Source organism: Bos taurus, chromosome 19 (assembly GCF_002263795.3).
Source record: "Bos taurus isolate L1 Dominette 01449 registration number 42190680 breed Hereford chromosome 19, ARS-UCD2.0, whole genome shotgun sequence".
In the NCBI taxonomy this organism is placed as follows: Eukaryota; Metazoa; Chordata; class Mammalia; order Artiodactyla; family Bovidae; genus Bos; species Bos taurus.
The window spans coordinates 1,405,201-1,419,022 of NC_037346.1; the positions used below are offsets into that span (position 1 = coordinate 1,405,201).

Genomic DNA, 13,822 nt, shown 5'->3' on the forward strand with positions numbered 1-13,822 from the left:
CTGGCACACTTGGGTCATAGTTTGCTTGCTTTTACTTAACGTCATTATAGCATTTGTCATCTGTCCTATTTCTTTTTGGTTTTTCTTTTATGCCTTTTGCTTAAATTCTCAGGACAGATACATTTGAAAAGGAACCATGATGCAATCTGACAAATGGTCTAGCATTTAATTAAAAAATAAAAAAATAGATAAATAAAAATCATTCTTTTATGTGAATACAAAACATAAATCAAAATGATCTTTTCATGTTGAAAATCTATTGAAAAAACTACCATGTGTGTATTAAGGCTACCATGTGTGTATTAATGCCTGAAGAAGCTGGCAAGACAAAATAATGAAAAGAAAAGAGAGCAAGGAGATTCTAGTAAAAGCAAATGAGTGACAGTTTTAGAACATATAAATATTATATATTTTATCATAAATGGATTGGATCATAATGCCTCATATCTTTATTGCTCTGGTGAAAAAACATATAAATAAAAACTATGAGCACATTTCTGAATCAGGATTTTGTTTATTTCATTGTTGTAAAGGTTGAGTATTTACTGAGTCACATAAGACCATATGCTTATATTAGAGGCCTTGATAAGTCTAAGCTCTAGTTGTAAAATGAAAATGCATCATTAATTTTTTGTAATTATTAAAGAAAAATGAGGGTCAGAGTCAGCAAATTATCTCTGAAGATAATTTTATGAAAAAGTCATGATAGTCTTCTCTCTTATAATCTCTAAAATATTCTCCAAACATCCTAGCTTCCCCTAGAGAATCAGATTCAACCAACCTTAACTGAATATGTGTTATGGCCAGGCATTGAGCTAAACACTTTCACATGAATTGGCTCATTTAATCCTCATGTTTTACATGATATTGCCAAATTCCTTTCTAATTTTGCCCAACATATCTTTCTTCTTTTAGCTTCAGCTACAACAATACAAAACCCACCATTTATCAAGTACATATGTCAAGCACTATGCTGCATTTTAAATTTGTCTCCCTTAACTCCAAAGACAGCTGTTATTATCTCCCGTTAACCAAAAAGGACACTAAGGATTAGTTATGAAAGGTTGCTGCTGCGAGCCATGTGTTATGCCGGGAATCGTGACCTCTGGAGGAGAGGATTTCGATCCGGCGTCAGAGACAAGGCTTGACCACTTGGAGCTTTTTGTGCAGCAAAGTTTTATTAAAGTATAATAGAGATAGGGAAAGCTTCTGATACAGACATCAGAAGGGGACAGAAAGAGCGCCTTCTTGCTAGTTTTTAGCAAGGTGTTTTACGTCTCTTAGAAAGCTATTAATCAGGTAAGACACCTCAAGGCTGAGGGAGTTTCATCAGGCCCCTCTCCCACAATATGCACTTTTGAGATAGGATGGCACAAGGTGTGTTATCCCACAGCAATAAAACAATTGACAAGAATACTGGCTTGTTGAGCCATTATCAGTTCAAGGTTTGAGAAAAGAAAAATGTTAATCTTAGGTGGTACCATTTTGAAGAAAGGCAAATTCCAAAGCAAATATACAGTTTCATTAACGTTAAGAAAAACTCATTGGTTAACTCAAGCCAGAACCAGGTGTGGTCAACACAGTTAAATAAGTCTCTCTTAATTTTGTGTAGAGAAGGAAAAAAAAAAAAAAATCTGCCACTTACAGTTTATCTCCTCCTGCTGCTTGGGGACCTCTGGCCTTCCTGCCTGTTACCCTCTCAGTTAGAGACTTTAAGATATTTCTTAATGTCACACAATGAGCAACAGCAGAGTTGAGATTAAATTCTAAAGACTTTAATATATAAGACCCTCCCCCAAGGTTTTCAGTAAATGCTTTTATGAAGCAGTCAATGGCGACCCCTTAACTCTTTCTCAGGGTCTTACTAGAGAGGTACAAGGTCAGCATTCTACAAATATAGTTTGGGTTAGTCTTTTATTATATGTTATCCTTACACTTGCCCATCTCAAAAGTCATTTCCCACTTTTCTGCTTATCCACAACCTCCAAAATTCTTCCTATAATTTAATCTTGCTGTCGTGATATTTCAAAAACTAGAAAAATTTAGCATCAATAGCAAACTTTGATAATTTTCTTAAAAGTTTCATAACAGTAAAAAATTTCCAAGTTAGAAAGGGACCTAGAAATTACCCAGTTCAATATCCTTGTTTAAAAAGAGAAAACTGGGATTCAGACAATTAAACTACTTCTTTTACAACACAACACAGTGGAAAAACAAATACTAACCAAAACATCTTCTAACTTCCATCCCAATAATCTTTTTTGAAAATCAACTGAGTCATTCTTACCAATCATTTATTAAAACATGCTCTAGGAACAATACTCAAGAAGACTCAAATTTCTGGACTCAGACGAGATATTTGCTTGTCCTTAACCCTGGTTTCCTGTCTGATCTGACATTAAGCAAAAATATCATCTTGAATGCCATGGCTATTCACAGCTTTTGCTTAAAACTTTCTGGAGATGGACCACTATCGAAAGCACCTGTCAAAAAAGAAACAAGAGGCTCAAAATGGAGTCATTTATGCTAAGGCTCGTGTCACCAAATTAAGACTTAATACCTAACCTAACTCCAGTTACAGCCTCTCCTAGAAATATTATATTAACCAGTCACTCTGGAATTTCCTGTGTGATCAGTCGCTCAGTCGTGTCTGAGTCTTTGTGACCCTATGGGCTGTAGCCTGCCAGGCTCCTCTGTCCAAGGGATTCTCCAAGCAAGAATACTGGAGTGGGTTGCCATTTCCTTCTCCACTGGAATTTCCTAGTCAGTACTAAAGAGGTAACCTGCCAGGTAGATTCCTGCTGTCCTCCAAAGGAAGGTAACCTTGCCTGAAACAATTAAAGTCTTTGCAACTAACTTCCTTCTTCCAACTTCTGCCTATTGTATGGTAAAATCACAAAAAACTTTGTATTCTTTTACCCAGTAATCTCAATACTGTGATTATTTAAGGAAATAGTTCAATAGAAATATCTATAGACATAAAAACATATGCCCAGAATATTAAAACTGGAAACAACATAGGTCCTCAGAAATAGGGGAAAAGATAAATATAAACAATGCTATTTTAGATGATTAAATTATTTCAAAACTATTACAAAGAAAATCATAAATGTTAAAGTGGCAAATGTTAGCCAGTTGTTCACCAAATATTTATCTTTATTCCTGGACCTCAGACTAGCCTGCAATTTCTAGTTTCTTTTGCAATAAGATATTGTCATGTGATTGACCAGACATGAGATATACAGTTTTTCTGTCAGGCTCATAAACACCTCCCCCATGATCCTCCTCCTCACTCTTTTTCCAATTATTAATGTTGATGCTGGGAACACTGGAAGCCATGTCTTGAAGATTGCAGAGACTATCAGCCTTGAGACTCCCAAGTCACTACACAAACAGGATGTCTTCTGTTTTATCTTTTCCCCCTCACCAAAGCCCTATTCTCTCTCTCTTTCTCTTTCTCTCTCTCTCTCTCTCTCTCATTCTCTCTCTCTCACACACACACACACACCAATTAGATAATTAACATGAGCAGGAGGTGAGCTTCTGCTATGTTATGTTTCTGAGATTGTTGGGCTTACTGAACACAAAACCCTGAATTTCCTGAACTAACACAACTAGAATAGCAACACAGGGAAATACTTAGATATAATGCAAACTTGTGTGTGTGTGTGTGTGTGTTTTAAGTACAAAGCTTTAAAGGAAAAAATTTATAACTGCAAACTTTAGGAAATTAAAAATTTAGCCTATGAAGAAACAGTTTGTTTTTGTAAACTTTGTTGGATACTACTGTTGTGTCATATTTAGCATTAAAATTACCTCAATGACTTCTAGTATCATTCATGTTTGCAACACTAAAACACTTGCATATACAGTCCCTTGCTCATAAGGGGCAATGATCAAGAAGGAGCATTTCAACTTGAACACACAATTAACCTAAACAGCAAATGCATAAATAAAAGTCTCATTTTTAAATTGTTCAACACATTTTACCTTTAGATATGGCACATTAAAAAACTTTACCTAGCTCAGTCAGACTCTTAATTTCAGCAGTTCTAACAGCAAGAGGAAGAAAAAAAAAGCTGCACCAATTTACGCAGTATTTTAATTGCAAAGAATGCTCATTTAGCTAGGCTTCCCTGGTGGCTCAAATAGCAAAATATCCGCCTGCAAAGCGGGATACATGGGTTCGATCCCTGGGTTGGGAAGATCCACTGGAGGAGGGCTTGGCAACCCACTCCAGTATTCTTGCCTGCAGCATTCCCATGGACAGAGAAGCCTGGCAGGCTGCAGTCAATGGGGTCACAAAGAGTTGGACACGACTGACTGACTAAGCACGCACTCATTTCGCCACTACGACACAGAACTTCAAAGACACAGATTAAAACCACAAGAACATCTTCAACAAGTGGAAAATGGGAAAGGACCCTGGTTAGACATAACACAAAATAATGACCTTACTACTTCGTATTTCATTCTGTAAGATGTGAGTTACTTAGAGCTGGTATCATTACTGGGTACTGCAAGACAGAAAGACAGTGACATATTTTTATGCACACCCAGGCCACACAACAGACATTTATTATTCATAGATGTCTGTTTCTAACTCTCAGTATAATTTTATTATATCTACTGAAAGATTAACAGTAGGAGCCTTTTTTTTCTATATCCTCCAATGTTTTCTATAATCAAATTAACAAGCAAACAAACAACAAACCATCCAACTGACCATTTCCTCATAGTTATGAAGAGCAACTAGGAGATCATAGGCAGAATGATCAGCCAAAAACAGCAAATCAATCATGTTCTTTCAATTTCTAGGCTCCTGGCTCCCTAACAGTGTTAAGAACCATTGGGCACCACAATTCTGTTACAAAAGGAAACGGAGGAAGTAAAGTTTTCTGACAGAAGATCGAAAACACCGTAGAAACCAGTTTCCTGTGTTGATCTGCGTGAAGACTAAAGAATGGGTAGGCTTTTCACCTAAAGCACTCTACTTCATTGCTAACAGTGAGCCTTCTCAAGTGCTGGCGTCTTCTAAGCTGGAACCAAGTGAGAAAACAACCGTATTTTTAGCTATCTTTAGTGGTTTGGGCTTCCCAATCAGTAAAGAATCTGCCTGCAATCCAGGAGACCTGGGTTTAATCCCTGGGTTGGAAAGATCCCCTGGAGAAGGGAACATCTACCCCCTCCAGTATTCTGGCCTGGAGAATTCCATAGACTGTATGGTCCATGGGGTCTCAGAGAGCTGGACACAACTGAGCGACCTTCACTTTACTTTACAGAGGCAGAAAAGCATGGAGGAAGAACAACAATGTACCCATGGATCCTTAGTTCAAGTCTTATAGAGTGGAATCTCAGAACACAAAGGAGCAGAAAGACATTTTAAACAACAGTTAAGTGCCCCAACTAACACTGGTGTCTTTAATGCAGATAAAAGTTGAGTCTGAGAAGGAAATAAAAAACTATTCAATAAGTTGCTCCCTGAAAAAGTTCCAGTTCTGACTGCATACAGTAAGAAGCAAGAGGGCCGCTAACAGAGATGACTTCTTCATTTTCCCTCACTCTTAACCTCCATACAAGATCTCCATTGTGTTCCCCAGTGTCTGTGAAGCAAGGAAAGTCATTCTAAGTCAATCCTTGTTATTCATTTATATACCAATTCAAACATTCATTATTGAGTATCTACTAAAATGTCAAGCCCCAGGTTGAGCAAAGGGGAAAACATGCATCACTAAATATACGTTCTATGAGAGAAAAGCTGTTTAGCTTACTATATTTTTGTCTGGCCCAGTGCCTCACTCATAGGAAGCATTTATTAACATTTGCGAGATTAATGAACCAGCACATTAAATTTCTTCAGGGTGGGAGAAAATCCTCCCACAGACATGTACCTGTACTTGTCCTTTTTAAGAATCCTATGAGGTATTTATATTATTCTAATATCATGGAGCAGGAATGCCCTGTATTCACTCAATAAGTCTGCCATTAAAACTGTTTGCCTTGAGGCTGAAAGCTTGCTTGTGTGTATGGCAGGAAGAGGGAGCAGCAAAAGAGGAATATGTTGATTCATATCCTTCAGTTAACATGCTTATTCCAACTGTAGCATTCCTGTCAAATGTGTTGTGAAGCCAGCAGGATTTGGGTCAGGAAAATTCACCTGAAAGTCACAGGCTTCATTGTGTATTCTCAGCCCCTTCAGCCTCTGGGCGTGATGTATTAGATGAAGTTAAAGATTAATTCTCCATTTACTATGAAAAAGACCCCACCTCTCCCAGATCAGGAGGAAAAGGCATTTGTAGGCTGTCTCCTTTACAACACTGATGATCTTTCCACTTCTATCCTGAAGGCACCTTAATGCAAATAAAATCAAACCCAAATAATGGCTACCTCATTACCAGCTCAATCTTGCTTTTATCATGAAGGCAATCCCAGACCATTTCTTAACATTCACAGCTCCCCACACCACCTTCACATGCTAGAAGTCTTTTAGTCTTGCTTAAGATTACACAAGATGAAAACAAAAAAGTAACAGGAAAGATTCAATTGTCAAAGGGAATAAGACGAAATTGCCACACTGCAAAATCTAGGGTTAGCCAATAGCATCCTGGCTCTTTTTCCTAGGGCAGAATTATGTGAATACAAACTAAGTGAGGAGATAAATTCTGTAGTCTAAATCTGAGATATCAAGATTCTCAGAAGCTACTTGGAACTAGAGACAATACTGGAAAATAATTTGTGATTTCATAAAAATAGAGCATGGCTGGACTAAACCCAAAAGCTTTAACCCTGACTTGTCTATTCCTAAATAAGAGAAAGGTATAAACTAGATCTAGCTTCCTGAGGATGGACCCTCCTTTTAAAGTTGCTCTCCTTGCACAGAGAGGCACAAGGGTGATTTCTACTACTATCATGTGTAAAGTATTATTATTATTAGAATCATATTTCCTAAATGCTCTTCTATCTCAGCCTCATCCATCATACTTCACCGTCTACTTATTGCCCTACTTACGTCTTCACAGTCCCCTGAATTCATCATGTCTTATCTGATTACCCTGTCTTTGCTAATGTTGTTTCCTATGAGGATTCCTCCCCTATCACACTCCTGGTCAATTAATAAAAGTCTTCCAAGTCAACACTTAGGCTTCCTTTAGGACTCACCCCTGATTCCTTTCTGGCACTACTTACTCTCCTTCCTCTCTCTCTCCCAAATCTTAACCAAGTTCAATCCATTGAATCCATGTAAAGATCCAAAAGAGAAAATAAAAATCACCAAGAAATTAAATATATTAGAACACTCCATATTCTATCAATTCAACAGCTTCCAAAGTGGACTCCTCCCAACTTTTGAGTATCTCCTGAAGTGAATCTTTTTTTTCCAATTGAGACATTCTCCACTGTGTATCTTATTCATTCCTATTCATCTCCTTTGGATGATATAGTGCCCTCTAACTTTTCTATCCAAACCTCTAACACCTATTTAATATTCTCTTTTGCCTTCAAGCCTGGCCTTCTCACATAGGCAGCATTTATATACTCCAGCAAATAATTAGGCATTATTCATACTGCTTTATATCACAATACATTTTGTGCATTACAACACTGCTTTCATAAGTATTCTTCATATTTTTATATCACTCTACATTATATGTGTATATCTCTACTTTTATAACTATATTTTAAGCATAATATGGTAAAGACATAGATACTTTACCTATATGTATAACACAAAGAACATTCAAGATCACTCTTTGATGTTTCCCTCAACAGTTCTTTGAAATAGGCAAACAAGACAGAACTTCTCATTTCACAAATGAGGAAACAGAGACTCTAAGAGGTTAAGAGAATTGCCCAAAGTCATATAGGTAACTAAGGCAGAGTTTGATTGCAGGGTGGGTCTTCAAACTCCCATATTCTTTATAAAATGGCCTGCTACCATATACATGTATGGGCCTAGATCTCTTCCTGACCTACACCTCAGGCTCAAATACATACTGTCTAGGATGGCAATAAAACTCCCTCTCCCCACCCAAAAAATGTTTTTTGACATTGACAATTCTTCACCCTCCTCCAACACACCAAGGATGTATTACTTAGGAAATCTCTCATGTCACTGCCAAGAGAGTCATATCTATTGTATCTGCCATTTATGGTATCTGTCACTATAAGACATCACAATGGGAAACTGAATTTAAAGAAAACGTATCGCCAAGAAGGTCATCCGATTCTTTATTCTTTATCTTTTTCATATTTGATGGGATTTTCTATTACAAATCATATTGACAGCATATACAGTTTGCCATTTTGGAAGCACTTTAAAATTGAGTCTATATTGAGTTATAATTTACAAGCAAAAAAAAAGAAAAATGCTGCTGCTCCCCTGGGAATAAGCACTACATTGCTCCCAGTGATTTCCAAGCCTCATCTCAATATTGGGCTCACATGGATAAAGTGGGTCACACTCATAACTATGTACCAAAGCCCAATGTTACCAGTTTCATTTATATGAGAAAGAAAATTAAGAGACATTTCAAGCCAACACCTCACTGAAAGTAGGATTTGTACTCAATATTACAAAATGCACTAGCTAATGTTTGCTTTTGGAGTTTTTGTTTGTTTGCTTGCTTGCTTTTAAACAACCAGTTATGGAATGAAGGCAAATATTCTATTTATTCCTCACAAACCCATGCAAATTTTGCAGGCAAAATTATATTATTGCAAACAATATGTCTAAGACACTGTGCTAAGTGAAAATCACTGACCATATTATCTTATTTAATCTATATGACAAACATGGGATATGTAGATATATCATGTAGAAAGTATATACTACTATATACATGTAGAAAGAAGTATACTACTATCCCTTTCTACATGTAAGCCATTGATGCGAAACCATTTAACTTTCAGATTAGGAGAAAATGTATGAAATATCATTTCTTTCAGGTATTGCTGATCGTGAAACACTGGAGGCAAATGGGCAACAGTTTGTCACTCTGTGTGAATGACAGAGTCACATACAATGCAAACACTATTTTAATTCCAGATCTAGACTGCAATCGCCCTAAAATTCCAGTTCGAAACTCTCTAAGCCTTATCTCCATTTAACACAATTTACTCATTCAATTGGAGATATCAAAATAAAAAAATAACGAAAACTTTAAAAGAAATCTTATACCAAAACATAAATGATATACTGAATTTTGACTCAGAACTGAGTGTGAATCCTTCAAGCTGAACTTTTGTGGGCTTTGGTTGCCTCATTTATAAAATCACCCTACACATTTTGATACTAGATGAGTTAAAATATGTGCAATATTGCATAATACATGTGAAAGTATCACATAATTCTAATTACTATTGCAGTTATTATGAATAAACTGACAAGGAACTAAAGTTATATACAGTTATATATAGAAAAGTAGGATGTTCAATACAAATTAAATCAGACAGCTCTCTTTGGACCAGAAAATTCTCTCCTGGTGCTGCTAAGTATTCATTCTTGCTGATCTGAGCTGCATTTGTAAGAAGGAAATAGTGTTCTTGCTAGCAAGAGGAAATATTCTCTCTCTCTCTCTCTTTCTCTCTCATCTCCACAAATCTTGGCCGCCTGACATTTTCAGTAAAATGAGATGTCAGCCAAACATACAGACCCAAGAACTCCCAGATCATGACATTTCCTCACAGACTAGCTATGCTGTCCTGAAGTAACCAAATTTTCTCAAATGGAAGGCACACATGCTATGGTCCCCAGCAGCTAACTAAAGCTGGTTAAGCTAGCTAGCAGACCCCTCAGCCAATTTACTCACTTTCAATTTACTCAGTTTCATTGTAACAAAATGATTAATACAAAGCCATGAAACATACAAACCCAGGTGTCTGTATTTTAAACAATACAGACACATAGACCCAGGGAGAAAATTCCTTTGGGTGTACTTTTAATTTAGGCGGTGGGGTAGGATGAGGGTAGGAAAAAGGAAGTGTTAGCCACCCAGTCAGGTCTGACTCTTTGTGACCCCATGGATGTTAGCTTGCCAAGGTTCTCTGTCCATGGAATTCTTCAAGCAAGAATAACTCATTTGGGTAGCCGTTCCCTTCTCCAGGGGATCTTCTCCACCCAGGGATGGATCAAACCCTCCTGCATTACAGGCATTTTCTTTATCCTCTGAGCCACCAGGGAAACCCCTGAGGGTAGGAACCTTTGGTAAAGGAAACACTAAGTTACAAAATTCCAGAGCCTTCCTGAAAGCCAACTGAAATTCAGTCAATATACTTTCTATAGGCCAAACTTACTTCCAAAATTTCCCTTTTGCAGAATGTTTACACTGCAGACTTTTGCTGGCCTCTTCTACTCTGGTATTGCTCAGTAAGGAAGCCAACCCTACAAATGTAACAAACATAGACTCCTGGTAACTCAGTAACAAATAGTACCCATTTACTAGCAGGGCAATTGATCCGAAGATGGTAGAGAGGTGCTTTTTAAAAAACTGTTTTCAAATTTAAGATTTAGTAGGTTCTATGAATACACGCTTACATTCCTTTCGGTAAAGCTCATTCATGATTAAATTAAGACTGCAAATCACAGAAACAGAAATGATAAGCCCACTAAACCCTCCCTGAGCCAATTATTTAACCTTAGTGCATTGCATTCCTCTTAGGGCTGCCAGATGGGAAACAAAGTCTCCCAAACTGTGGCAAATATGAGTCATAAATTATTAATGAGAATTGTGACATACATGGACATCACCGAAGAACGTCTCTATTCTTCTTATAGAGGGAGGAGGCCACCTTGATTTTAGAGAAAGAATGATCTTTTAAAGTTAAGTTTATGAGTGTGTAAATAATGAGTCCATAATGTTCTATCTCTGCCTAAATGTCTTCATAAAAAGTAAACTAATGCTGATCATAACAAGGCATTCCAGTTAGCCTTAGAAATGCTAACCTAATAGCAATTTTGCTTATACTTTTATTTTCTCGTTACATAACAATGATAATTTAATAAATACATGTGAAAGGCCACATACTACACAGCAACTCTCCTGGGTTGGAAATAGCTTCTATTTATATAATTTAGCTGCTGATACACCAAATCTAGTATAGCTGTGACAAACATTTCACTATGCTTCTTTTGGAAGCTAAGAACAGACTGGACTCGTTCTCAGCTGGTTCTCCTCTGTGCTGGCCCACCCAAATGCAGAGTAGAGGTTAGGGACAAAAGATGGGGAGGTCCAGAGCATTAATGTTAACCTTTTGTAAATCTTAAAGGAACTCAGTTTGTCTGATTTGAAAATCATTTATGATGTGAGGAAAGAGGCAGGAAAAGGCTATTTTATAACAAGTGAAATAACATGGAGAAAAGAGAGAAAACTTCAAAGAGATGTGGAAGAGAAAGATGTAAAATGTGGCCTTGTAAGATGCCACCTAGTCTATCCCTGGACATATGACTGATATAAACCTTTACAGGTCACCTGGGATTTTTTTTTTCTCATACATGTAGGATGTATAAAAGAGTAGAGGATTGGGAGTGACCCCAGGGCACTTTTGTCTTCTAGGTATACAACATATCTCTAAAGTTTATAGAGGCAAATTTCTAACAACGGTAGCCAAGCCTCAAACAGAATGATTTAAAATAAAAGATTCCTCATTCCTGTCCTGAATAATGATATTTGGAACTGGATCCAGAATAAGGGCAGACAAGGGTTTTTTAACATCCAGAATCAGGTCTGGTTTAAAGGGTGGGGACTGGCTCAGCTAAACAAAGAGGAAACATGTCCCTCCATCCTAATCCTGCTCAAATAGGCCTGCTCACAAAGGTAAGGTTTCTGTTCTCTTCTGTTGACTTCATGGGAAGTTGGCTGAGTCCCCAATTCTGCAGAGGGATGCAGGCAGAGGGGAGTACTGCAAACAGGCTTTACCCTAGGTGTTTAAATGATAAATGTGAAAGAAATGGTGTGGACACTGTCAGTGGGAGGAGGCACTGAACTGAACAGGGAAATATTGCTTAGCCTGGAGCTTTTTCTGGTATCTCTACTACATACCCTCAACTTCCTGCACTGACAAGAACACTATTTGGAAATCAAAATCCTTCCTAACACACACACACACAAACTCTGCCTTATTCATTTCAATATCCTGGCTTCCCACATGCTCCTAAATCCACACATTGGCACCAGTAGCCTGAAGTCTGTAAGTCTGAGCCATTAAGTACATCCTTACCCCTGGAAATTAGGAAAGATCATGATTTAAAGGGGTATTTATGATACTGTGTTGTTCCAGATAGATTTTGCTTTTTTGGGGGGTGGTTCTGATGTATTTGGGGAAGGCATGGAGTATATCTACATCCCTTTGGTCCCTGCTGGTACTCTCCAGTCCCCATACCCTCCTGCAGTCTCCTGCAAGTGCATAGATATTAGGGCAGGGCTCTGCATCTATTTTTACAACCAGGAACCATCTAGTTTGGGAACTTTGAAAGCCAGAAGAAGGCAGCAGGGGTTGCCAAGGCTCAGATTTCCTTGTCACAGTTCTCAACCAGGAGAACAGTTGAAAATCAACACCAGTTTGCCTCTTCTTTCTTATCTCTCCACCCCTACAATGTTCCAGGACTCCATACAGATATTACCTCCAACACACACACACACACACACACACACACACACACACACACACACACCCACACCCACCCCCCTGGGTTTAGAAGCTTTTTAATTCTTAAGGCAGCAAACCCACAAAGCTGAAAGGGTCTCTGCCACCATCCCTCTTCCGTCCCACGCCGCAAGGCTACACACAATAAAACCCCATACATTCCAAAGACCACAACATAACCCGGACCCGCCCGTGACTCCAGCACGCGTCCCATACCTGATATGCAGACGATGAAATTGGCTTGAAGAAGAAAAAGCACCTCCCAGACTATTTCCATCCTCTGATTCTCATTCCAAGTGCATCACTCGACGTGAAAACAGGGGGGGAAGGGGAAGCCCCACAAGGAACACACACATGCACACACGCACACTTCCTAGCGAGTGCACACTCGCACTTCCACCGGATAGTCGGCCGGGGACAGTCACCCCAAGATCAATATCGCAGTTTGAACTGTTCCAGCAAATTTCCCCTCGGGCTCGACGGACGTGCGCCCCAGACGTGCTGACACATGACCGATGCCTCGCTGCCCAGGAGGTCTCCTTGCTCACCGGTCTCTGCTCCTTGCACAGGCGGTGGAAATAGCACTAGCAGTGGCGGCAGCAGCCACCCGAACGCACCAGCTCTGGGCTCTTCCTGCAAAAACGAGACCGCGATCCGCCTGGCTCCCCAAGAAGACATAGACGATAGCCCCCCGCCGGGCCGGGCCGTGCAGTTTTAGGTCCCTGGCCGCTCGCAGTTTGCAGGCTAAGCCTCGGCAGTCCGCGACGAGTTGCCCTCGAAGTCCGCCCGCCTCACTGGGGCATGGTCAGAGGGTGGCTGCTCCGCGCCGCGCCGTTCTCCTCCTGCTCCCGGGTGCCAGAGGGACGCAGACACAGCATACAGAGAGACAGAAAGAGAGGCAGGGGTTACTGCCCGAGACTGCCGTCCTCCTGCCGCCTCCGCAGACCCTTCCTGCCGCCCCAGTCTGCGCGCAGCCTGCCGCCTCGGAGCCCGGCTCGAGCGACACTCCAGGGCGTGGAGCAGGGGCCGTGCGGGGTCGGCTCCCCGCTGGCCTCGCGAGCTCACGGGCTTCCCACGGCGCGCGCGCCTGCTGTCCCTCTCCTATTTTTCTGGTCTCCCCAGAACCTCCAGTTCCCTCGCTTCCATGGTCCGCGACTAGTGCCGCCGCTGCCGCCGCCGCGGC

The 13,822-nt window shown here is 39.8% G+C and overlaps 1 protein-coding gene across 1 annotated transcript in view; it reads right to left on the bottom strand.

The window, feature by feature from the left end:
- Nucleotides 1-13,259, bottom strand: part of CA10 (carbonic anhydrase 10) — an 845,692-nt gene extending 832,433 nt beyond the window's left edge. Inside the window, 1 exon segment of the mRNA NM_001079609.1 lies at nucleotides 12,856-13,259. Within this exon segment, the coding sequence (NP_001073077.1) occupies nucleotides 12,856-12,916 (61 nt within the window). The 5' untranslated portion in view covers nucleotides 12,917-13,259.
- Nucleotides 13,260-13,822: the final 563 nt, after the last annotated feature.